Source organism: Dromiciops gliroides, chromosome 3, assembly GCF_019393635.1.
Source record: "Dromiciops gliroides isolate mDroGli1 chromosome 3, mDroGli1.pri, whole genome shotgun sequence".
Taxonomy (NCBI): domain Eukaryota; kingdom Metazoa; phylum Chordata; class Mammalia; order Microbiotheria; family Microbiotheriidae; genus Dromiciops; species Dromiciops gliroides.
Window position 1 is genome coordinate 260,450,975 of NC_057863.1, and position 27,274 is coordinate 260,478,248.

General features: G+C 36.9%; 1 protein-coding gene and 1 pseudogene across 2 annotated transcripts in view; both read right to left on the bottom strand.

The window, feature by feature from the left end:
* Nucleotides 1-4,442: 4,442 nt before the first annotated feature.
* LOC122745870 lies at nucleotides 4,443-9,800 on the bottom strand (annotated as a pseudogene).
* A 496-nt stretch (nucleotides 9,801-10,296) lies between these two features.
* PDE9A (phosphodiesterase 9A) overlaps nucleotides 10,297-27,274 on the bottom strand; it is a 171,630-nt gene continuing 154,652 nt past the window's right edge. For both annotated transcript variants that reach the window (XM_043995793.1, XM_043995794.1), the window contains 5 exons: nucleotides 23,887-24,000; nucleotides 21,716-21,820; nucleotides 17,122-17,250; nucleotides 14,787-14,882; nucleotides 10,297-11,335 (listed from right to left, as the gene is read on the bottom strand). In XM_043995793.1, coding sequence (XP_043851728.1) covers nucleotides 11,315-11,335; nucleotides 14,787-14,882; nucleotides 17,122-17,250; nucleotides 21,716-21,820; nucleotides 23,887-24,000 — 465 coding nt within the window. In that variant the 3' untranslated portion in view covers nucleotides 10,297-11,314. The remainder of the gene's footprint in view (nucleotides 11,336-14,786; nucleotides 14,883-17,121; nucleotides 17,251-21,715; nucleotides 21,821-23,886; nucleotides 24,001-27,274) is intronic.

The following is a 27,274-nucleotide window of genomic DNA, read 5'->3' on the forward strand; positions in this document are numbered from 1 at the left end:
GCTAAAAGTGTTTGAGGCTGCCTTTGAACTCGGGTCTTCTTCATTCTTGGTTCAGAGCTCAATCTACTACACAACCTCATAGCCATTTTATACTTCTCTTTGAGTATTGTGTTTGAATGTCAGATTTTCTCTTCAACTCTTGTTTTTTCATTGGAATGCTTATAAGGAGAAACTGTTGCAAGCAACCAGAAAAAAAAAAACCAAAACACATTCAAATACCATGTAGTCATAATCACCATCATACAAGATTTAGGAGTGCTATGATATTCCCAAAGGCAAAGGAACTAGGATTACAACCAAGAATAATCTACCCAGTAAAACTGAATATGATCCTTCAGGGTAAAAATGAATATTATAAAATTGAGTATAATCCTTCAGGGTAAAAATGAATATTTAATGAAATAATATCCTGAAGGATCATACTCAGGGTTTTTTTTTTTAATTTTTTTTTTTTTTGGTAAAGCACTTGGGGTTAAGTGACTTGCTCAGGGTCACACAGCTAGTTAAGTGTCAAGTGTCTGAGGCCAGATATAAACCCAGGTCCTCCTAAATCCAGGGCTGGTACTTTATCTGCTGGACCACCTAGCTGTTCCCCCCCCCCCCCCCCCCCCCCCCCCCCCCCTCCATACTCAGTTTTGCTGGGTAGATTATTCTTGGTTGTACTCCTAGCTCCTTTGCTTTTGGGAATGTCATAAAGCTATTAAATCTTGTGTGATCTTGACTATGACTCCATGATATCTGAATGTTTTTTTTCTAGTTGCTTGTAATAGTTTTTCCTTGACCCTGGGGGCTCTGGAACTTAGCTAGAATTATTCCTGAGAATTTTTATTATGTGATCTCTTTCAGGAGGTGATCATTGTATTCCAGGATATCAGGACTGTTTTCCTTGATAATTTCTTGAAATATGATGTCTCGTCTCTTTTTTTTTTTTGGTAGGGCAATGAGGGTTAAGTGACTTGCCCAAGGTCACACAGCTAGTAAGTGTCAAGTGTCTGAGGCTGGATTTGAACTCAGGTCCTCCTGAATCCAAGGCCAGTGCTTTATCCACTTCGCCACCTAGCCGCCCTCGTCTCTTTTTGATTATGGTTTTTAGGTAGTCCAAAAATTCTTAAAGTATCTCTCCTAGATCTATTATCCAGGTTGGTGGTTTTTCCAATGAGATATTTAGTTTTCTTCTATTTTTTTCATTCTTTTGACTTTTGTTTTATTGTTTCTTGATGTCTCATGGAGTCAACTTGTACTTGCCCAATTCCAATTTTTAAGGAATTCTTTTTTTCAGTGAGTTTTTATATCTCTTTTTCCATTTAGCCAATTTTGCTTTTTTAAGTAGTTATTTTCTCCAGTGATTTTTTTTGTGCCTCTTTTAACAAGCTGTTCTCTTTTCATAATTTTCTTGTATCACTCTCATTACTTTCCCCACTTTTTCTTCTACCACTCTTTTTTTTTTTTTTTAGTGAGGCAATTGGGGTTAAGTGACTTGCCCAGGGTCACACAGCCAGTAAGTGTTAAGTGTCTGAGGCCGGATTTGAACTCAGGTACTCCTGACTCCAGGGCCAGTGCTCTATCCACTGTGCCATCTAACTGCCCCTCTTCTACCACTCTTAAATTATTTTGGGAATTTTTTTTGGACTTGTGTCCAATTTGCTTTTTTCTTTGAGGCTTTGCTTATAGATCTTTTCATGTTGTCTTCTACCAAATTTGTGTTCTGAACCTCCCTAATAGCATAATACCTTTTTATGATCAGGTTCTTTTTGTTTGGTCGCTTGTTTGTCCAGTCTATTTCTAGACTTTATGTTAAAGTTGGGCTCTACTCATCTGGGAGTAGGGAGACACTGCCCCAAGTCTGTAAGTTTTTGGTATTTTCAAGGAGGGTGCATCCAGGGAGGAATGTGGTCACCATTCTCATGGTCTGAGTTCTGGTCTTTACCCAGGAAGGGCCTTATGTATTCCTTTGGGCAGAGCACCTATAGATAAGGGTATGATTCTGTATGTGGACAGAGAGAGAGAGAGGAATGAGGGAGAGAAGGAAGGAAAGGGAATGGGAGAGGTGGGGAACCCTGAGGGGCTTCCCCTCCCAGATTTATGTATCTGTCCATCCATCCATCCATCTACCCACCCACCCATCCATCTTTTGACTTGGTAAAGTAGTTCAGTCTTTGCCTCATTCTTTATTAATCACTGAATGGGCATTGCCTCAGACCAACTGAGACCTGGGAAAGGCCAAGATCTCTCACTGAATCTGGAACCATCTCCAGTCATCCTGATGTTTATCTTGTCAGTGCTGCTCTATACCCTGAAACTGTCACTGTTCCCTGTTCCCCAGTAGTCACAAGTGCTAGTACTCCTTTCTGCCCTAGAATCCAGAACTGCATGTAGGCAGTGGAATTGCTAAACAGCACCTGATCACAGTGTCCATATGGGCCCACAGTTGGCTCAGGGTCCCCTGTACTCTCTGATCAATTTTTTTTTTTGGTGAGGCAATTGGGGTTAAGTGACTTGCTCAGGGTCACATAGCTAGTAAGTCTCAAGTGTCTGAGGCCGGATTTGAACTCAGGTAATCCTGACTCCAGGGCTGGTGCTCTATCCACTGTGCCACCTAGCTGCCCCCCAGTTGTTTAATTTCCTTATTGTCTCTGGTCTGAGGGTTCCTGAAGCTACTGTTGCAGACCCCACCCAGGCCCACTGCTGCTGCCACTGTGTGCACTCTAGGTGGCTTCCACTTCAGTTTCATGAAAAGTCCTCTCCTGACCTTCTAAGTTGTCTTGGGCCTGAAAAATGTCTGATCTTTTGGCACTGCCACTTCAGAATTTGATTTGAAGAGTTATTTTAAAGTTGTTTGGACAGGAATGTTGGGGGAGTTTGGCTTCCTGCCCCTAATCTGTTACCTTGACCCTCCCTCACATCTCCTTCTGCTCTTGCATTAAGTGAAGTTACTCCAGTTTGGTTTTATATTCAGCTTCCAGTCTATTAAGTATCTCTTTTATGACCAAAATAAAAGAATTGAACTCATTGAGATTAAGATTGCTTTTAGGGGCAGCTAGATGGCACAGTGGATAGAGCTCCGGCCCTGGATTCAGGAGGATCTGAGTTCAAATCTGGCCTCAGACACTTAACACTTACTAGCTGTGTGACCCTAAGCAAGTCACTTAACCCCAATTCCTCACACACACACACACACACACACACACACACACACACACACAGATTGCATTTAATATTCAGAGGAATAATAAAAAAGGCAATAGTTTCCAAGCAAACTACTCTTCAGTAATTCCCATCTTTTTATGTGTAAAAGTGTACTTGTAAATACCTAAAATTCCCACAGGAACTGCAGATTCTTTGGAATTAATTTGTTGTAGAAAGGGTAGAATGTCATCAGGAACTTACCCTGTATTCCAAAGTCTTTCTTAAGCACACTGATGAATTTACATCAGTAGCAAGGGAAGATGTTTGTAAACATGCAGTTTTAATTCTTGGTATAAGGTGATTTTTTTGTAGATGGATAGACTTGGAGGTTTACAAAGGTTAGAACTATGTTTAGATAAATTTCTAGGATTTGAATCAAAGATTCTAAAGTTTTATAAGCCATTGGTAGAATGCTATTCTTTATTTCATCTGGAAGGGTTTTAGATAGTAGCAAATCATTTTCTTCCCCCAGGAAAATTAACATAATCTCAGGAGGCTCTATTAAAGATGGCAAGGTCAGGTAGAATTAACTCGACGTAGTACTCTTGTTCAGTCTTCAGAAATTAGTAAAACATTAGGCAAAATCAAAGGAAGCATGACAGGATTTACAAATTCTGAGGTTAAGCAATGCAAAATTCTTTGTACTACCATACACTTGGGTAATTTGGTCAGAACCTTTGGAAATTTGAAAAAACTGATTTCTAAAGATGATCTCTTTGGAATAAAAAATCAAAATAAAAACAGCAACATTAAAGAAAGCAACCTTTGTCATTTGATCTATATCTGGTCTATCAAGTGGAATTATATTTTTTTGTGTGTGCACCTTTTTTATATTAATAGCATTTTATTTTTTTCCAGTTACATGTAAAGATAGTTTTCAACATTCATTTTTATAAGATTTTGAGTTCCAAATTTTTCTCCTTTTCTCCCTTCCCTCCCTTTCTTCCCCCCTCCCCAAGATGGCAAGCAATCTGATATAGGTTATATATGTACAATCACATTAAACATATTTCCACGTTAGTCATGTTGTGAAAGAATAAGAACAAAAGGAAAAAACCCTCAAAAAAATAAAAGAACACCACCACAAAAAGTAAAAATAGTATGGTTCAATCTTTGTTCAAATCCCACAGTTCTTTTTCTGGATATGGAGAACGTTTTCTATCGTGAGTCCTTTGGAATTGTCATGGATCATTGTATTGCTGAGAAGAACCAAGTATCACAGCTGATCATCACACATTGCTGCCGTTACTTATACAATGTTCTGGTTCTGTTCACTTCACTCAGCATCAATAAGTGGAGTTATATTTACAAATAATTTTACATGTTCATAGTCTTACTTGGGTATATTCTGTAGAGAGCTGGTTCTTAGATGAATTAGCTGATCAATTGCTTAATGAAACACATACACATATATGCACACATGCATATATCTCTTGCTCGTTCACTTCAAAGATAGATTTTTTTTCTTTATTAAATATAGTATAAACAGTAGCTACTAAAGTGTACATATCACTGGTTGTTGTAAAATTCACAGAAAATATGTAGTCAGGAGCCAAATATTCAGAATCTGGCAGACATAATGATGACATATTTGAGTCTCATTCTTTACAAACAAACAGATGTGTTGGTTAATGATATAAAAAAAATTTAAGTCCATTAATTTACAGCTCTAGTTTTATTCATCATATTTTTCCAGAGTAAGGTTTCTGTGAACCATTTTCACACTGCTGTGTAAAAATGACAATTCTTCAGAAACTTGTTTCTACATCCTAGAATCTATCATCCTTAATGTCAGGAGACACTGGGGAAGGCAAAGTTTCCCAGTTACCAAGAACATCAACTAAACTTGCACATACCTACTGGTTCTATACAAATTACTAATCAATTTGTGTTTGACTGACCTTTTTTGTGCTGTTAACTAACCTGTTGCCACCTGTAGCTATATGTCAACCAATGTCAAACTCCTTGGTGACTAAATTTTCTATTATCGCATTGGGGGGTGGGGACATCAGCTATAACTTTTCCAATGGTATTCTTCGACTTATTTAGCATGGACTTCATGACTGAAATATTATACAATTTTATTTACCTCCTGAGGGGGCAATTCAAGGGCTTTCTCCCTCAGTGCGGCTACTCTGGTTACTCCGTTGTTGCCACCACTGGGCTCTGGGAGCCAGAAAGTGGGCAGGGTGAGGGGAAGGAAGAATGGTACAATTCTTTTTAAGGGGTCAAGATAAGATTTACTTTCCCTGGTCATTGGGTGAGGAAGAGTTGTTTGTTCTGCCCAAACAACTAGAGATGTGCTGAAGTCAGTTGACATAAGCCCATGAGAACCAATTGCTTATCAGTGTGAGTTTTTGCACTATAGAAATTGGCAAGTATTACATATTGGGGTTTAATTTAGTGTTTTGTGGATTGTTTAGATTTAAGAAAGGCAATTTTAATAAAAAAGATGAATGTTGAAGATGTGTTGTGCATTTTCAGAGATTTGGTTATTAAGCATTACTAGCATGCTTCTTCTAACAGCTAACTTGATCTCTATTAGTTTGGCTTTCCCACCAAATGGGAGAGAAAATCTTATACAAATCTTACACAAAATAGAGTCATTGCTAGCATGAAAACATTTTTATCTAAGCAAGTAAAACTTTAATTGGGGAACCTATGCAGATTAGTTTATGCAATAGAATATACAAAGGTAAAGCCAACTCTGTGAACCAGAAGTCAAGAAAAATTCTCATTTCAACTGTGGAGAAAATGATCTCACCTGGCTAGCACTTAGCAATCTCTGCAGGGTACAGGCATTGGAAATCAAGGGGCATTATGGGGTACTGCATCTTCCTCTCATGCGTGTCTGTCTGTCATTCAGATTTTGATCCATGCGTCCTTCCTCACCTCATCTCTCCCCGTTTTTGTATCTCTCTTCCAGAAAGATCTTAGTCAATCAAGAATCACATCTCCCTAGAGCTATGCATTGTCATAGGGCTGTCCTTCAGGGGACTTTTAAGCCATCCTGAACTGGGGTTATGCAATTAAATTCAATAGAAAGATGAGTAACATAGCACACTTGGGTTAAAAAACCCAACAACTTTATAATTATAAAATAGGAGACATGTTTATGCACAATACACCTACTGTATTGCATTCAATTATGAGCACCACATTTTAGGAAGGATTTTGATAAGATGAACCTCAGTCAAAAGATGGTAGCTTGGAAAGACAAAAAAGGGTCTCTGGATTTTGTCATGGGAAGTGGTTTTATTGGTCTTAAAGTATTCTAAAGGGTTTTGTATGGAAATGGGATTAGGCCTATGTTATTTGGCTGCCTGACACAAAACTAGAAGCAATAGGTTGAGACTTCATAGAGGTCTGTTTGAGTTTGATGTAAGGAAAAATCTTTCTTACAATTACAGTTATCCGGGGGCGGCTAGGTGGCACAGTGGATAAAGCACCAGCCCTGGATTCAGGAGTACCTGAGTTCAAATCCAGCCTCAGACACTTGACACTTACTAGCTGTGTGACCTTGGGCAAGTCACTTAACCCCCATTGCCCTGCAAAAAACAAAAACAAAAACAAAAAAACAATTACAGTTATCCTTACTTGAGATATTCAACAAAGGCTGGATGATATATCAGGATGCTATGGCCTATTCTAGCCACCAGCAATTGCCTACTGGCTTATAATCATAGATTCAAGATGCTCCAAAATGTAAAGTACTGAGCAAATGGCACTGAATAAAAATTTCCTTCTTTATTGAATTTAGATTTAGAATCTGGAGATTAGCTCAGAAGAACTGAGTTGATAACAGAAATTAATTCTATGAGCACACTTATTGGAATCTTTGTTGTTTGTTTTACCATGAAGCCACTAATGAGCCTGATGTGGAGGAATGAACCTCTGGGAAGGTTTCTCAGAATTCAGCCAAGGCCCCAGAAATAGCCCTCTATTTCTATGAGAAGAACAACGAATCTGCAGTTAGACATAAGATAAAAAAGCAGAGATGAGAGGGAACACTTTTTTCTTCTCCACTAATCACTAGCTTAGAATTCCTGGGAAGAGAAGAAAACTGATGAAACATCATGAATACGTATCAGAAATTGAGCCTTTCTCGTACCAAAAGGGAAGTCTAAGAAACAATCTTCATTGTTTTTCCCAGTGCCTATCACAAGTTGGCCTAATACAATAGGCATAGTTACCTGATGCCTTCAGACAGTAATGGAGGCCCACCCTTGAGATGGGGATCTCCCCCCCATCTTCAGCCTTTTGGATGCCTCTTTCAATCAATCAATCAATCAATCAATAAGTTTTCATTAAGCATCTGTTCAAGCACTGTACTAGGTGCTGGGGAGGATACAAGTATAAAGACTGGAATAATTGTTATAAGAAGCTTATATTCTTATGGGTTAGACAAGTAAATATAAACACATATGCGCCAGAGTCACTTGACCTAGACACATTCCCCAATCTTCCATCTCCTAAATAGGAATTATGTGCAAGAAATAAAGCTAAGAAACCAAGAACCCTAATAAGGTAACAATCTAATTAAGAGCAGAAAAGGCTGATCCCTAATTGCTCACTCAGCACCCCTACCAGACACATTATTCTTGTAAGGCTACACAAGAAGAACAAAGGGCTTGCAGTAGAATTCAACTCCACCCCCTCTCTCCCTGCAACAGGAAAACCCAAAAGCCAGATGCTTGCTTTGTCTGGGACTACAGTGTGTCAGCACTTAGTTCTGCAATGAGGAATAGAGGAAAATAGGGTAGAAAACAGGATATCAATGTATATGTGTGTGGGAAGGGTGGGGAGGAATTGCATAAATCAAAATGTTGAACTTGTTGGGTCAGGAATTGGAAGCAATATCTTCTGAATTTTCACCTATTTTGTGAAGTACCCTTTGACCTACTCGGAGAGACAATTGAACTGCCATAGAGGATGGAGCAAGAAGTTGAAAAATATCAATAACTGCACATAAGTTTGATTTCATTCTTCCATTTGTTTTCGGCATTGGTGGGGAAAACAACAAGATTGAGATAGACCTGGATTAAAGATATGATGAACAATTTTCCAGACCAAAAATGAATGAGATGAGAAGCAGCAGCAATAGCACTATGGCATCTACCAAGAGGGAATATATATTCACTCAGCAGAAAACAATAAACAAGAAAAAAATTGGAATAATACAGATAAAAGTTAACTGCTTTTCAGTGTTGAGATTTTCTGGAAGTTCACTGGGCCCCAGAGAAGGGGGGATAGATTATTATTATTTTTTTTTATTTGTAGAGATTAAAACTAAGACCAACGGATAGATTTTATGAGAAAGAAAAACCTTTCTAATTATAAGAACAATAGAAAAATGGAATAAATTTTTGTCGAACTAAATTTAAAATGGAATGGGCTGCTAAAGGAAGAATTGAGTTCTTCATCTGTGGTGGTGTCACATGTAGGAAGGATGAACCCTTGTTGGGGAAGTTGTTTATGCTTTGTTCTCAAAGAGGACTCATGGGAAAGTTGTAGAGGAAAGTCGTGGTTCATCTGGGAGTTACACTAAATGATCTCTGAACTCCCCATACTACCTGCTGTGCAGTTCCATGTTTTCCTTGACTCTCAACCTTAATTACTACAGGGCTTTCCATCAGATCTACAGCAGGCTCCTCCTACCCTACTTAGAACGTGAGCTCCATGAGAGCAGGGATTATCTGGATTTTCTGTTTGTATCCTCAGCCCTTAGCACAGTACTAGGCATATAGTAAATACTTAAGAAATGCCTTTTTTTTAAACCCATCCCCCTATAAATAACTGGTCAAAGAATATGAATAAACAATTCTCAAAAGAATTGCAGGCTATTAATAACCACATAAAAGAGTGCTCCAAATGACTAATAAGAGAAATGTAAATCAAAATATCCCTAAGATTTCAGCACATACTCTGCAGGCTAGCAAAGATGACAAAAGATGGTGTTGTAGGGTTTCTGAAAAGAAAAGCACACTGTTTTCATTGTTGATGGAACTGTGAATCAGTATAACCATTTTGGAAAGTAATTTGAAATAATGCAAATAAAATGACGAAAATGTCCATGTCCTTTGACCCAGGGGTTTTGTTGCTGGGCTTTCTCCCCTGAGGAATCCATTGATAAAAAGAACATCTGAAATATTTATAACTTCACTTTTTGTAGTAGCAAAGAATTGGAAACAAAATAAATGCCCATCAGTTGGGAAATGGCTAGACAAAGTGTGGCGTATGAATGTAATGGAATACTACTGTGCTCTAAGAAATGATGGATGTGGTGAATATCGAAAAACATGGGAAGATCTATATAAATTAATGGAGAGTTAAGTAAGCAGACCCAAGAAAACCATATACATGATGACTTCAACACTATGAGTGGAAAGAAACAATCACACACAAATCAAAAGGTCATGTTGCAAAAATAAAAACAAACAAACAAACATGGCTGGAACAAAGAGAGATGAGAAGACACACCCACCCTTCTCTTTCATAAATGTGGAGGTCCACAAGTGTTGTAGATTGCACATATTTTCAGACTTTTAAAAATGTATTGATCAGTTATGCAGATTTTTCATCTTCCTCTTCTTTTTCTGATTAAAAAAATAGTATTTGTTATATCGGATAGCTCTCTGGGAGGTGGAGAGGGAGAAATACTGGGGGAAACTGTGGTGATGTAAAAAAACAAAAGATGAATTAAAATTTATTTAAGAGATGTTTTTCAGGGACACCTAGGTGGTGCAGTAGATAGAGCACTGGCCCTGGAGTCAGGAGGACCTGAGTTCAAATGCGGCCTCAGACACTTAACACTTACTAGCTATGTGACCCTTGTTGAACTTAACTCCAATTGCCTCACCAAAAAAAAAAAAAAAAAAGAAAAAGAAAAAAGAAATGTTTTTCATTCATCCCAACTCATGTTTTATGATTCCTCTTGAAAGGAAAACCTTACTATACAGAGACAAATTCCACTTTACATAGAAGATATTATTGGCTATTAAAAAAAATAATGGGGGGCGGCTAGGTGGCACAGTGGATAAAGCACAGGCCCTGGATTCAGGAGTACCTGAGTTCAAATCCGGCCTCAGACACTTGACACTAGCTGTGTGACCCTGGGCAAGTCACTTAACCCCCATTGCCCTGCAAAAAAAAAAAAAATGATCTAGGCTTAAAAAACAAAAACAAAAACAAACTGAGCCTTGAAGTTGGAAGACATATGGCTTAGTGTATGTCTAATTCTTTTTCAGGAAGAATTAAAGCAGAAATATAAATAATAGGTTTTGTCTTCAACTTCCATGGGTGTCTTGTTTTGCAGAATATCCCTAGAACATTTAAAGGGATAATTTATCAAATAGTTCTGATAAGAATCTAGTCAAAAGTAGCTTTGCCTTCCTAAAACTTCAACTTTTTTGAAATTATTGCTCTCCCTAATCTTTAGAGCAAATATTTAAATAATCATTTCACTGGAAATGGGTATATTTTTGTTTTCATTCACAATCATTGTACATGTTTACATGGACTCATAGCATACTGAATCAGCATATCCACAATTAATACTGTGTAGGCTGACAATATCATATCCTATATGTCCACGTTACATATGTATGCATCTCAGTCTTACTTATTGCAGAAATACATTACACAAACACATTCTATTTGCCAGTACACATATGCCATTCCAAATTTTAATATTGTAGCTAGGTGTCATCTATATACCTCATTATGCTAGTCAATTGTTCTAAAATACATTCTAGATAAAAGTACAAATGTCCTTCCCCATATACATGAACAGTAGAAATGCTTCCTGTTTTCAATTAAACATTTATTCAATAAGTGTTTATTTTGGAACAAAAGTAGCTATTTTACACACAAATGTACAAAGTAAGAATAGTACCCGTTTCTGTATAAGAATATGTTATTTAAAAGACAGTTTAAAAATAAAATTCTATAAACTATGATGAATTCCATTCTCCTTTCCTCCAGCACCTCCCTCCCCTCTTCCCTTAGTTTTTCCATCAGTTCTTAGAAAATAAGGTCCTGTAAGACTTCAGGAAGGATCATCTTTGTTCAGTGTTGAAGAATCCCAAGACACTTTGCAGACCAATCCATAACTGAATCCAGCAGTCTTCTAGTTTTCCTCATAGATGGCCTGGAAAAAGAAAAGGGAAATATTGGTGGTATTGGTGTGTGTGCATATATGTGTGTTTTTTGTGGGAGGATTCAAAATTCCAAACCAATACTATAAAATCCACAGGATTACATCTGTAGTCTGTTAAATGTGATCTGTGGAACACATGGAGAGCCCAGTAAAAGGTCCTTGAATGGTATGAAAAGCAAAGCAGAGTGCTCATTGTGATTGCTAGGAAATGCTCTATACAAGTATTGTAACAGCACTATTGACATAGGTGGAGCTCATCTGACCTTCCCTAATTTGGGATATGAAAAGGATCTGGATGCTTTATTTTTACATTTCAGAGAAGACAGAATGTAGAATGTGCTAGGCAAATTAGAGTAGGAACAGCACACTTAGAAAATTTGAGTAAGAGTTCTTTTCAAGCATCCATAAATGCTTTGGGAGCAATCTTTAAAAGTTCTGTATTTTAGGGGCAGCTAGGTGGTGCAGTGGATAGAGCACCGGCCCTGGGTTCAGGAGTGCCTGAGTTCAAATCCGGCCTCAGACACTTGACACTAGCTGTGCAATCCTGGGCAAGTCACTTAACCCTTATTGCCCCCCCCCCACTTTTTTTTTTTAAAGTACTATATTTTAGTCTCCACAAACAGAAGAGTGGAAGGGAAAAGCGTTCTTTTCTTCCCCAACCTGAGGCAGCTAGGTGGCACAGTGGATAGAGCCCTCCTGGAGTCAGGAAGACTTGAGTTAGAATATAGATTCAGACACTTACTACTAGCTATGTGATCCTGGGCAAATTCCTTAACCTCTGTTTCAGTTTCTTCATCTGCAAAATGGAGATAATAATAGCACCTGCCCTCTAGGGTTGCTATAAGGATCAAATGAGGTATTTGCAAACTGCTTAGCACAGTGTCTAGCACATACAAGTTGTTTAATAAATGCTAGTTCCCCTTTCCCCTTCTCAACTTCTTCAGTTGGTCCTGAGCCAACTGAGGGACTTTTGTATGGGTTAGACTTATTAATAACTCATAAGCTTTTTTTATTTTTTGAGCAGGGCAATGAGGGTTAAGTGATTTGCCCAGGGTCACATAGCTAGTAAATGTCAAGTGTCTGACTGAGGTCGAATTTAAACTCAGGCCCTCCTGAATCCAGGGCCAGTGCTTTATCCACTACGCCACTTAGCTGCCCCCACTCATAAGTTTTTTTTGTTTTTGTTTTTGTTTTTTTTAGAGAAGGTGAGTAAATTTTTTTTCTGGGCAATTGGGGTTAAGTGACTTGCCCAGGGTCACACAGCTAGTAAGTGGTAAATGTCTGAGGTCGGATTTGAACTTAGGTACTCCTGAATCCAGGGCCAGTGCTCTATCCACTGTGCCACTTAGCTGCCCCCACTCATAAGCTTTTGAAGAGCAGAGATAATAACCATGTGATTCAGGATAATTTATGAGTAATCAAGCTTTAGGTTGATTAGATGGTCTGACATTCTCAATGAAGTTGGGACTGGACTAAAGAAGGGCCATCTGATGGGAGAAGGAAGGTGTGGTCTAGAAAGTGACTGTGCCCCAAAATTCTGAAAGGGGGGTCTAGAAGAAGAGAAGGATCAGTCTCTTTTTGCTTTCAATTTCTACCTGAACCTCCATACCCGGTCAGAAAACACTACCTCTAGTTACAAGTGGGAGCAATATCTCTTTCTTATAGTTATCTCTATTTTCTCTGCTTTGAGAATTTAAAAACCATATTGATTTTTTTCTTCCTGCTTCTTTTTAGTAGAATTATTTACATGATTACTTCAAGCACTGAAAACAGCAATGCTACATTTATAGTTTTGATATTCTTGAATTATAAGTTTATGTTCATTTTTTGTCTTTTACAACTTGAGTTTAAAGTTGAATTTGTCCTAACTCTGGATATTTTTGATTAAGGTTATTGGATACTGAATTTTCTTTTTGAAATTTTATTTTGCACTTGCTGGATTTCCCTTCCAGATTTGGTATGCAATTTTCTTTCGTACACTTTTATTTTTCTGTAATGTGATGCTCCTAGGAGGGTTGCAGGAAAAGAAAGGATCTAGTAAGTTGTTTTTCCTTTTAATTGACAGAATTATCACTTTTCTGCTACTGTCAAAGACGAGGACCAAGGACCATTCAGGTCTAAGCAACAAGTCCTTTTACTGTTAAGCCATAATATGACTGAAACATCCAGGAAGTGTGTCATCCGCTGCAATGATGTACCAAGTCACATACTGTATACAGTTGGCCAGGAGTAGCTAGTGAATATCTGTGCATACTATGTATAGCTCATGTTACATAGAAAAACAAGTAGTATCAATTTTTTTTACAGCTATATTTTTGCCTATTCATTTCTCAGGGCAAATAACAACCTCTATGGGTCTCATTTTCTTCATCTGCAAAATGAATATAGTAATAGCACTCACCTCACGGGGTTATTGTGATAATCAAATGAGCTAACATGTAAAATATTTTGTAAACTTTAAAGTATACATTAATGATAGTTATTATTAATAACAATAATTTCTTTAATTCTTCAATAATAATTTCTTCAATTCTTCAATTTCTTCAACTCATGGAAGCTTGAAAACATTTCCCTCTGAGTGTGTGGAAAGTTTGTTTACTCTCTTTGTTTTAATTATGTTCTTTGTTTTTACCATATTGTTTACCACAGGTGTTTTACTGGTCTGGGTTTATTTGTTGGATATACAGTTGGGAGGAAACAATTGAGTGGGGAGAATTATTTGAGAAAGAGAGACATATCTAACACTGAGAGGTCTTTCCAAAGTGCTATCTCTGACTGGGGACTTAGAACTAGAAAAGAGAGAAAATTGCAGATTCTTTATACATTTTTCCAGAGTAGAGGAGCATTTATACTGAGAAATCCATCTAAGCAATGAGTCAGTAGTTGGCTAAATGGAGGCAAATAGGAATGGTTGAATAATCCCATTCACCACTGCTATAACTATAATACTTGATATGATGCAGAACCAGTGAACATACTGAATAGCCATCAGATTTGTCATATTGTGCCATTTTTCTTTTGGGAAAAAAAGAACTATAGCATGAAGATGGATTTGGAGGAGTCTCCTTTCTATATTTAAAGAGTTAATTATTAACGTATTGCTTTTCAAAAAAATTGAAATGTGCTTTCATTTTTTTGGGGGGGCGGAGCAATGAGGGTTAAGTGACTTGCCCAGAGTCACACAGCTAGTAAATGTCAAGTGTCTGAGGCCAGATTTGAATTTAGGTCCTCCTGAATCCAGGGCTGGTGCTTTATCCACTGCGCCACCTAGCTGCCCAGTTTTCAATTATTCTTGTGTAGAATATATCAATGTTATTTTCAGCTAATATGATCATCTTAAAGGTTATTCAATATATGATCAAGAAAGATTAGTAGGTACCCATGTATCATTTTTTTCTTTTTTCCCCCCATGTATCATTAATAAGATGTTATTATGACTTACCTTTTTCTTGGCATCATCTATTTTTTTTAATTCCTCATAACGATTTCTAGATTCCCAAAGAGGCTGAAGCATCAATTCTTCAACCATAGGAAAAAGCTAGAAGAAATAAATACACATATTTAAATATTTCATTACTCCTAAAACAATGAAAAGTAACAAGAATAAATGTGTCTTACTCTTCTTTTCATATAGGTGGATATTCTATATGCATATTCTAATTGCACTATTGATACAGGTGGAGCTCATCTGACTATCACTAATTTGAAATAGGAACAGAACCTATATGCTTTATTTGTACAATTCTAGACAAGCACAGTGAAAAGAACCTTGGACTTGGAGTCTGAAGACCCAAGTTGAAGTTTCTGGAAGGAATTATACTCCCTATTTCATGGCATTCTCATGAAGATCATATGGTATAATAGGTACAAAATTATTAATAACTATGAAGCAAATGTAAATTTATGTGAATTTAGAACTCAAAACCAAATTTAGGGAAGAGTAAAATATCTGATGCCCGAGGCAACACTAGTATTGTTTTGTTTTATACCTTACAAGTACAAGATGAAGGAGTGTGAATCTCCAGCAATTTGTCTGATAAATGTTTAGACTGGAGAATAGAAGAATTGGCAGGAATATAGAAGAGTTGTCACATAGTAATGAAATTTTGACTTATTCTGTTTGAGCCTGGAGGGTAGAAGTTGCAAGGAGGCAAATCTGGGGTTTTTAGTAAAACTTCAAGTTCAATATAATTCAACAGTGTTATAAGGCAGCAAACATTTCTTTTTTAAAAAAAAATTTTTTTCCAATGACATGTAAAAATAATTTTTGACATCCTTTTAAAAACATTTTGAGTTCCAAATTCTCTTTCTCTATCCCTCTTCTTCTCCTTCTAATTTGTTATAGTTTATACAGCAACAAAAATTCTAATGAGATTTCAGTTTGTATGAAAAGAGGCCTAGTGTCCTGGGTAAGAAAGATGTTAGTGAGACAATTAGGTGGCTCAGCTATGTAGTTCAGGATAGAGTGCTGGGCTTGGAGTCCAAAAGACCTGAGTTTGAATCTAGCTTCAGACACTTCCTGGCTTTGTGAACCGGGGTAAGGCAATTAACTGCTGTATGCCTCAGTTTCCTCATCTGTAAAATGGAAACAATTATAGCACCTACTGTTACAGGGTTGTGAGGAACAACATACAGGTAGGTATATCTAGGAGATAATATTTGTAAAGTACTTAGTACAATGCCTGGCATGTGATAGGCACTATAATAAATACTTATCTCTGCCCCTCTCCCTAACACCCTCTACTGGTCAGATCATATCTAAATTACTGTGTCTAGTTCTGGGTATCACATTTTAGGGTAGCTATTGATCAGCTTCTGGGTGAAGGCATAGATGACCTTCATACCAAGAAGATTAATTGAAGGTGGATTATGGGTAGATATGAGAGGGTCCTCATCTGAATGAAGGGTTTTATTTTTTCTGCATGGTTTCAGAAGCCAGAATGAGTAACAAAGGGTAAAAGTTACAAAGAGGCAAATTTAGGCTTGACATATGATTTCTAATAATCAGAGCTACCCAAAAGTAGATTGGGCCATCTCAGGGAGTAGTGGGTTCTCACTGACCAGAGGCTTTAAAGCAAAGCATGATTGACCCCTTGTTAAGTATATTGTAGGGGGAATTATTATTTTTTTAAATTTATTGAATTTTTTAATTTTTTGTGGGGCAATGGGGGTTAAGTGACTTGCCCAAGGTCACACAGCTAGTAAGTGTCAAGTGTCTGAAGCTGGATTTAAACTCAGGTACTCCTGAATCCAGGGCTGGTGCTTTATCCACTGCGCCACCTAGCTGCCCCGGGGGAATTATTTTTTTTTTTATTTTTTTTTTTTAGTGAGGCAATTGGGGTTAAGTGACTTGCCCAGGGTCACACAGCTAGTAAGTGTGTGTTAAGTGTCTGAGGCCAGACCTGAACTCAGGCACTCCTGACTCCAGGGCCAGTGCTCCATCCACTGCGCCACCTAGCTGCCCCGGGAATTATTTTTAAGGTATGTGTTGTACTATATGGTCACTGAGACCCTTAGCAAAATCTGAGATTTCATGATTCTAAGTGAAAACTGTTTTCCACAAACATCACTTTTGGGAGTAATTGCATGTCATTGAACTAGTTTCACTGGGTAACACAGAGCACCACTGATAATGTGGTTAAGTTTTTAACTGGGTAATACAGAGACTGTGGTCAAATTTTTCAGAAGACTTGGATCTATCTCTCTAATCACACAATACATATACATATTATGAAATTATTATATATGAAACATATAATCCAATGTCAGTTATTTACCTTGGTAACTATTTCAAACATTGGGATCAGGACAAACTTGATGAATCCAATTTGGGCTGTAGCTTTGGTCACTTTATCTCGGTCCATGAAAGGTGCCACTGGAAGTCCTTCAGATTTTTCTCTGTCACTCTGAGGTAAATGCAGGAGACAGTTTTCTAAAGACTAGAATTAAAGAATGCCTCAAAGGACTAAGGTGCATCAATTGATGCAGTACATTTGCATATATTAGACATAGTAGGGTGGAAATTTTTATTTCAGAGCAAAATTATAACATTTGCTTATAATTAATTATTTGTATTTAAGGTGCATTTGCACAGATAGGAGAAATTATAGTATATTATCATAAAATGATAAAAATTATTTAAAAACTATTGCATTAATTGACACACCTTGTTCTAGTGTTAAGATAAATATATCATTGGAATAGCAGTTCAGCTGATGCACAAAGCACTCATAAATAGAAAAATGCTAAATTCTTTGGAAATCTGAAAGGATTGAAATCACCCTATTCATGTGCTCAACATTAAATAATTATAAATGTTCTGTTATTGAAGCTGTCCTGATTAATGAGTGAGAAATCACAGATTCACATAGTCCATTATATCTAGCCAGCCCCAGAATGGCCCATTCAAACCATAACTCATATTCCCTCTGGTCATTTATCTGGGGCATTTTCTTGCTCTCTATTATTCTACTATGTGTGTCCCACACTGTGCCTCTCACCTCTCCAACTTTACCCTGAGAACCATAATCAGTTTTCCTATTACTTCTAAACAACATGTCTATTGTCTCTTCCCATGACTTCATTTGCTATCCCTGTGAATTTCTGAACCAACATACTTTTCTCTGGATACCACTTCCCAATACATGTTTTCTTCTCCATTAGAATGTCAACTCCTCAAGGGGAGGGACTTGAATCCCTAGTGCTTAGCATAGTGTGTGGTACTTAGTAAGTGCCTAATAAATGCTATCCATTTTTTTGTTCAATCATTCTCCATATTTAGAGTATATGTACCTTTAATTACTAAACTTATCATTATCCTGTTTGCAATCAGAAGGCAGGGAAACCAACCAAGAAGGCAATTGCAATAGTCCAGGCATGAGGTGATGCAGAACTGCTCCAGGGTAGTGGTAGTGTCAGAGAGAGAAAAGGGACTGTGGAAATTTATTTTGATTTGGGGACCCTACCTTTAGGCTGAGATTAGAAAGCCTTAGGCCCTCAGGGTCTCTCCCCCTCCTCCTCAGCTTCAGCTGAGTGAAAAAGCCCCGTGGGCTATACAAGATGCCAGGTCAGACAGCTGGGGGGAAAAAAAAGCCCCAGCTCCCTCCGACCTGAGCAGAACTATCTGAAGGATTCCGGATGGCCTGTGCTGAGGCAGGAGGTTGTAGAGCACCTCGCCCCCCCCCCCCCCCCCCCCCCCCCCCCCCCCCCCCCCCCCCCCGCCTCCACCAGCTGCAGCTCTGGCTGGCGGATTAGCTTGGTCTGTGGGGGCGAAGGAAGCCCTGAGATTTGAGTGAAGAAAAGGTATATATAGATGTGGGAGTGAGACACCCCCCCCTGGGGGGGGGGACACGGACTAGATAAAGAAGGAGCTAGGACGGACTAGATAGACAAGACTCAGGGGTTCGGACCGACAAGAAGAGGTCAAGAGGCGGCTGAGGAGATGGCAAAGATTGGAGACTAGAGATGGGGCTACAAGGACGTAGGAGAAGACGAGAAGGACTAGGAGCAGGCAAAAGAGTGATAGAGCAGACAGACAGAAGGTTACAGGTCTTAATACAAACCAGGAAAAGTGTAATGTGCCCTGAGGCCAGAGATGGCTAAGGCCCTTATTGTATTCAAGAAGTTCAAAGCCCAGCAGGTGAGAAAGAGACGCAGTGGAAAGAGACCTCAGGAAAGCAGTCAGGTTGTACTTTATTTCCCTGTATTCCTAATTTGAAATAGTATCTCATAAATAAACTCTGCTTTGATTATTTGGTTAAGAGGCTTCTTAATCTTTAGTTTATAAATTTGGGAGCAGTGTGGTGGAACTTTATAAACGGCCCATATTAAATTAACGAAGTCAGACAGCCAAACAGTCGACAGTCCCCAGATTAGTCCTCCAGTCAGATTAGCCCCCCAAATTAGCCCTAGTTAACAAAATATTTTCACATTTTAATGGCAACCACGAAGGGATTTACGGCCTAATTATAATTTTTCTAAATTTATCATTTTTCATATAATCATAATTTTTCATAAATCCAATTATATACAATTTTCCAGGTTAGTTATAGTTATTAATAATTAATTTTTTGTACAGGACATATGTGAGAGATGTTACAAAGCTAAAAGATGTCTATGGGACATCTAATTCTGGATGTCCAGTAGGCAGTTGAAGATGCAAAATGAGGTCAGGAGAGAAATTGGCATCATCAACATAGACAGTTGATTAAATAACTAAATGGAATACTATGGACAAAGAAAAGAAGAGAACCTAGGCTAGAGCTTTGTGGGATACCCACAGTCAATGGGCATGATCTGGATGAAGAGCTCACAAAGAGGACTAAGAAAGAATGATTTGATAAGGAGGAGAAGCAAGAGAGAGTAGTTATGATGATGTCACTTCTCCTAATATGTCTCTGTTCTAGATCCTATTCTCTTCTGACTCTATAGCTTCTCAGTGATCTCAGCTCACATGAATTCAATTATTATCTCTGTACAGGTGACTTTCAGATCTATGTGACCAGTCCTAGTCTCTCTACTGAGCTGAGTTCCATAGATTCAACATCAGAAACTTATATGATTTCATCAGTGTTAATTACATTAAAATGGCATAGCCATCTGCTTTACTTCTGCAACTTAAGGACCATTGGAGAAGGAAATGACAAAGTACAACAGTATTTTGCCAAGAAAACCCCAAATGGGGTCATGAAGAGTCAGACATGACTGAAATGACAAACAAGGATCATAGGAACTTTCCATTTCATTTTCTCAAACCTTCCATATGTGTTATCTCCTCATTAGAACATAAGTTCCTTGAGAGAAGGGACTGTTTTACTTTTCTATTTGTATCCCCATCACTTGGCACAATGCTTTGCACACAGAAAGCACTTAACAAATTCTTTTTTCATTCATTCATTCATTCATCTCTAGCTCAACAGGTACAAAACTGAATTAATTATCTTTGACCCAAACCTACCCATCTCTTAACGTTCTTATTATTGTCAAAGGCATCCTTCTATTCACCAGGTTTGCGACCTTGGTGTCACCCTTGAATTCTCACTTTCACTCAACCCAACATGTCCAGTCAGTTGCCAAATCTTGTTATTTCTACTTTCATGACTTTTCTCTCTTTCTTCATATACTCTACACTCACATAGTTACCATTGTAGTTGAGGTGTTTATAATTTTGCATCTGGACTATTATAATTGCTTCTTAATGGGCCTCCCTGTCTCAAGTCTCTTTCTACTCCAATTCTTCTTTCACATAGCCACCAATGTGATTTTCCAAAGAAATGGTCCTGACCATATCACTCCCTTACTCCGTAGACTCCAGTGACTCTTTTTTTTTTTTTTTGCGGGGCAATGGGGGTTAAGTGACTTGCCCAGGGTCACACAGCTAGTAAGAGTCAAGTGTCTGAGGCTGGATTTGAACTCGGGTCCTCCTGAATCCAGGGCCGGTGCTTTATCCACTGCGCCACCTAGCCACCCCCCAGTGACTCTTTATTATGTCTGAGATCAAATATACATTTTTCTGTTTATCATATAAAGACTTTCAGAATGTGGACTCAACCTACCTATAGTTACCAAACATTCACAAACATTGTGCTAAACACTGAAGATTCAAATTTAAAAAAAATTAAGTCCCTGTTTTCAAGTAACTCACAATCTAATTATTTCAAATGTTTCCCTTTATTCACTTTACTGGACAGTAGACAGTCAAGTTAGCCTTATTTTTCCTTATACATATCACTTTCTCCTGCTGTCATGCCTTCCCACTATTTCCCATCTTCACAATGAATTCCTTTTCACCTCTGCCTTATAGAATCCCTGGTTTCCTTCAAGGGATACCTGCAGATACTAGTGCATTCCCCCACTATTATCTGGTACTTGCTTTTTACATCCATTCATCCATCCATCTATCCATCTATCCATCTATGTATGTATGTATGTATTGTTTATCTATCTTCTACTTATCTACCAATCTGCGTAGTCTCTTCCTTAACTCCTTCATGTTACTATTTTGCTTTTGTTTTTATCTCCCCAGTGCCTACCACAGGGCTTGGCACACAGTAGGGACTTTATGCTTAAATTTTTTTTGACTGATTATCTTTTGACTCCCATGAAGTTTGTTGGACCAGTTATATTAGGAGGGCATTCAGGGGTAGTAGCGATCCAACTATATTAGCATTTGTGGGTTGTCATTGTCTTTGATTTCAAAAATTGTAGCCAATTTCATTTTAAATATAGGTTAGTGACAATGTCTCTAGTTTTATAAAATTTGCCTCTTTTCATCTATGGAGATGCACATCTCCATCTCGGTGCACATCTTTCAACTATTGACCATTATTAAAACATGACTTGGCATGAAGTTTAACTTTGTGGCATTCTTACCTGCATAAAGTATTCTTCTAATAAACAGTCAACCCAGGGTTCTGCTACTTCCATTGGCCGTACTTCATTGGATATATCACAACATTTTATCAATATCATCTTTAGCTGAAAGAAGGTGGCTTATTATCAAAGAGTTATAATAAATATTCCTAGACAAATGTATTTACAAGTCAATTTCTGACTTTTCCAGGTAATTGGCATATGTTCCCATACATAGACTTTTCTCTCATGACCCTGAGTCACCTAATCTCTTAGTGATCTAGGCAACTTATTAAAGACTCCAAATTTCAGAGAAAGTACTGACCTGTATTGTTGGATAAAGTTTTTTTTTAACCTGAGAGTTCCTTATAATAATGAAATAAAAGGTCCATTCCCTATTCCTATTTGCCTTCTCTGGATTTTTCAAGGGTCGACGGGTGGATTTTGATTTTGCAAAGGCCATTTAAAAATTTCTTTTCATATGCCTTGTATTTGCTAGGAAGCAGATTATATTATAGCAGATGTGCTGATTTACTAAGGAGAGTACATATTCTTATCCATTAGTCTCTGCTATGGTTTAGTAGAAATAACACTGGACTTGGAGTAAGGAAAGCCTTTGTTTTGATTCATCACACTTAGGTAGTTTTGAGCCTTTAGGTAAGTCACAACTACTCATCCTTAGTTTCGTCATTTATAAGTCCACTTAAATACTTCAATGGATCTAAAATCTTATCAATTTGAGTTCTCCCTCTGTCAGCGCAGATCACAACCCATCCATAGTTTTTATCATCTGTGGTTCTTCCCTATATCCTCCATAAAGAATCCACCCAACATTTTGAAGGTCATGTCTAGATATTTTTATTTCATGGAAAACTTGGTTTGTTCAATTGTTATACCTTGCTAGTAGAACAGGATCAGCACACCTCCTTTTTTAAATCATCAGTTTCCTTTCGAATATCCTTACATCACTCCTCACACATGGGTTATTATTGAGAAAATACTGCAGTTTATATCCACCATGAATTTCTCCATGTCTTTTATATCACCTGTAATTTATATCCCTTGAAGATTGTTGTAGTCCAAGTAGCTAAGATTCCTTGGAGATCACGGAATTCCAAGATTCACTGTTAAATAGCATCACTAATTGAACATTTATGTTAACAAGTTGACTTAGGTGTAATGAGTATTCTCCAGTCACATTCTTGGAGCAAGTTTATTATTGTATGTGCCCTTCAGGCTTCTAGGGGTACCCTGAAGTACCTTCCATAATGCCTCATCTAATCTTCACAATGATCCTGTGAAATATATATATATATACATATACATATATATACATATACACATATATAAAATGGTATCCATTTATAGATTAATAAACTGAGGGTCAGAGAAATTAATTGGTTTGCATAAAGTCATATAGCTAATATTAATGCAGAGCCGGGACATGAGCTTAGTTATTTCTAATTCCTAGTCTCTCTGAACTACAGCACACAGCCAATTTCAAACCCAAAGGGTTAAGAATATAAATCTTTCTCTGATGATCCACTTGAAGTACTTGCAGCATTGAAGAGTGATCTTATTCACTTTACTGTGGAAGTGCAAATTTGCCTGTTTTAAATAAAATTCAATTTAATAAAATGCCAGATGGCAGAAAGTTCATTGTATTCACAAGAATGTAGAGTAAAATTAATTCATTTCTTCAATTTCTCTCATACAAAGCTGATCACATAATAGAGACTGGAGAATATATTATATTTCAAGGTTATTCAGTAATAGGAGTACCTCAGTGTTCTTGAAATCAACTGGAACTTTGTAAGTCACCATTATTTGCTAAAAGTCAAATAATTTTTCAAAAGTAAGTTCCACATTATTGTCTTCCTGGTTAGTTTGCTTGGGAGGCAGGCCCACCATCATCCATTAAAAGCAGGACACAAAGTATTTGGGTAATCCTTCTGCTCTCATTTTATCAGTGTACACTTATTATGGATTCTGTCATATTTGGGGCACAAATAGTCTTTTATAGGATTGCCAATGGGCAAAATTCTGATAGCCACTCAATACTTATAAGCTCACAAAGCAAACTATGACTGCAAGCTTGTAGGCTTTGCATCCTGCATATAAATATGATAATATAAACAAAAGATCTTGTTGATTCTGATTACTGGGAGATGAAATATCAGAAGTCTACTTACATAAATCATGTGTTCCTCATTTGAGTAGTCAAAATTTTCCATTTTTTCCTTAAAAGAATCCAAAATTTCTGCATGTCTTGCCATGTCAGTGGCCAAGATTAATGTAATTATCCCCTAAACAATTGAAATGACAATGCATGAATCAAATAGTTCATCTAAATATATCTATAAACACACATATATGCTGATTACATTTTCTCTGGGGTTATAGTCTTTCCTAGATAAAAACTGTGAATGATTTTTTTGAACTAGACAATATGAATTGATCAGTACTGTATACTCCATTTGAAAATTCCCTCCACTAAAACAGATTGGAAACTCTTGTGTAATTTATAGACTGGGCACTGAGCACTTAAAAGATTTGTTCCTGATCACACAACTAGTCAGAGGATGGACTAGAACCTAGATATTCTTGACTCTGCCATATTACCTCTTAAATTGAGCATGTGGGGAGAAGTAATCTCTTTCAGGGTACTGAGAAATCTAGGAGATTTATTCTAAGAAAAAAAACCTTAATTGTTCTCTCTCTCTAACCTCTTTCTCTATTATATATTGCACTTTGTCTAATATATAGATTATATTATATAATAAAGCATCTATACAGATTACATGTTTATCTCCTTGTATTATATGATATATTACACATATAAATGTATGTGTACACACACACACACACACACAAAACACATCTTCCTTTCTACCTTACTTTCCTAACAGTCATTTACTTTCTAAGACTCTTCTGGTCCATTATCAATTAGCTGTTCAATAGAATATTCTACAGAATGATGAAAATACATGCTTCATTACATATAGTATAAATGTGCTATGAATTATTTATCATCAAAGGCATAAACAAGTATGCAACAGGATTATCTAATATATTAATTTTAAGATAACACAAGACCTTAATAAGCTAGTATTAAGTTATTATATTTAATAACATGTAATTCAAAGTGACTGTTGTCACCAACTAATTAGATTCATTATTTAAAACAAACAAAACCATATGATTCAAAATCATCCAATTCCAAATCCATTTTTTTCTTGGTCCTTAAATAATACTTTAAAAAGATAAACATTTTTTTAAAAGTTTTGAGTCCAAATTCTATCCCTGCTTCCCTCCCTTCCCAACACCCTCCCTGAGGTGGTTAAACAATCAAATATAGGTTATACTGTGCAATTATGTAAAACATTACCATACTAGTCATTTTATAAAAGAAGACTCAAATAAAAGAAAAAAATGAAAGAAAGTGAAAAATAGCATGCTTCATTCTGAATTGAATCAATATCAGTTTTTTGGAGGTGGATAGTATACTTTGGGATTTTCTTGGATCATTGTGTGCTGAGAATAGTCGTCATTCACAGTTCTTCATCAAACAATATTGCTGTCACTGTGTACAAGGTTTTCCTGGTTCTGCTCACTTAATTATACAACAATATATACAATTATACAACAATTCATACAAGTCTTTCCAGGCCTTTCTGAAATCATTCGGCTTGTCATTTCTTATAGAACAATAATATTCCATTACAATTATATACCATAGCTTGTTTATCCATCCCCTAATTGATGGCTATTCCTTTGATTTCCAATTCTTAGCCACCACACACATACACATACACAAAAACCTGCTATAATTATTTTTGTACAACTAAGTCTTTCTCTCTTTTTTGAGATGTCTTTGGGATATAAACTTAGTAGTAATATTGCTGGATCAAAGAGTATGCACAGTTCTATAGCCCTTTGGGCATAATTCCAAATTACTCTCCAGAATGGTTGGATTAATTCACAACTCCACCAACAGTGGATTAGTGTCCCATTTCCCCACATCCCCTCTAACATCCAACATTTTCCTTTTTTTCATATTAGCCACTCTAATAGGTGTGAGGTGGTACCTAAGAGTTGTTTTAATTTGCATTTCTCTGATTAATAGTGATTTAGATCATTTTTTCATATGACTAAAGGTAGCTTTGATTTCTTTGTCTGAAAACTGCCTGTTCATATCAATTGGGGAATGAGTTGTATTTTTAAAAATATGACTCAGTTCTCTCTATATATGAGAAATGAAGTCTTTATCAGTGATACTTGTTGCAAAAATTCTTTCCCAGTTTTCTGCTTTCCTCATAATTTGGTTGCTTGGCTTTGTGAAAAAGCTTTTTAATTTTATATAAACAAAATTATCTATTTTTCATTTTGTAATGCTCTCTATATCTTCTTTGATCCTAAATTCTTTCCCTGTTCATAAATCTGACTGATAAACTATTCCATGCTCTCTTAATTTGCATATGATATCACTCTTTATGTGTGAATCATGTACCCATTTTGACCTTATTTTAATATATGCTGTGGGATGTTGGTCTGTATCTAGTTTCTGCTAATACTGTTTTCCAATTTCCCTAGCAGTTTTTGTCAAATAATGAGTTTTTGTGTCAAAAGCTTGGATCTTTGGGTTTATCATATACTAGATTACTTTGACTATTTCCTATAATGTAATTCATACTTATTCTATTCCTCCAATCCACCACTCTGTCTCTTAGCCAGTACCAGATTATTTTGGGGGGGGGGTGGGGCAATGAGGGTTAAGTGACTTGCCCAGGGTCACACAGCTATTAAGTATCAAGTGTCTGAGGCTGGATTTGAACTCAGGTCCTCCTGAATCCAGTGCTTTAACCACTGTGCCACTTAGCTGTCCCCCCCATCTTGTTTTGATAATTACAGCTTTATAATACAGTTTGAGATCTGGCCTGGCTAGATTATCTTCTTTCCCATTCACCCACTTGATTCCCTCGATAGCCTTGAGCCTTTGTTCTTTCAGATGATTTTGTTATTATTTTTTCTAGATCTATAAAATAATTTTTTATAGTTTGGTATAGCACTGCATAAACAGACTAATTTGACAGGATTGTCATTTTTATTTTAAATGATATTATCAAGAAAATATTACATCAAATAAAAGAAAATTGGCAAAAATAGAACAATTAAATTCTTTCTACTTCTTAATATACACATTAGAATGAAGTCTTATTAAAATTAAATGAAATCTAAGTATATAGACTTGTTCTGATACTCAATATTAGCTAGTGTGAGAAAAATAAAGTGAAATAAATGTTCATCCAAATAAAGTGATCTAATTCATTTTGAGAGTGTTCTTCTGAGCTACATTGTTTTGAAATGAACTTTCTGTACAAAGAGAATCTCTTGTTTATGTTGGTTTAGCTCTCCTTGGCTTCTGATTTTATTCTCAATATTAATCCCTTCTCTTGGTATCTACTTGTAATAATAATAGGGGCAAACATTAATCAAGCATTACTCCCTAGTCAACTTATCTCTTCAATCTTTCCTCACTTGCCATTTAAGGAAACCAAGTTGTTCATGAGACACAATTAG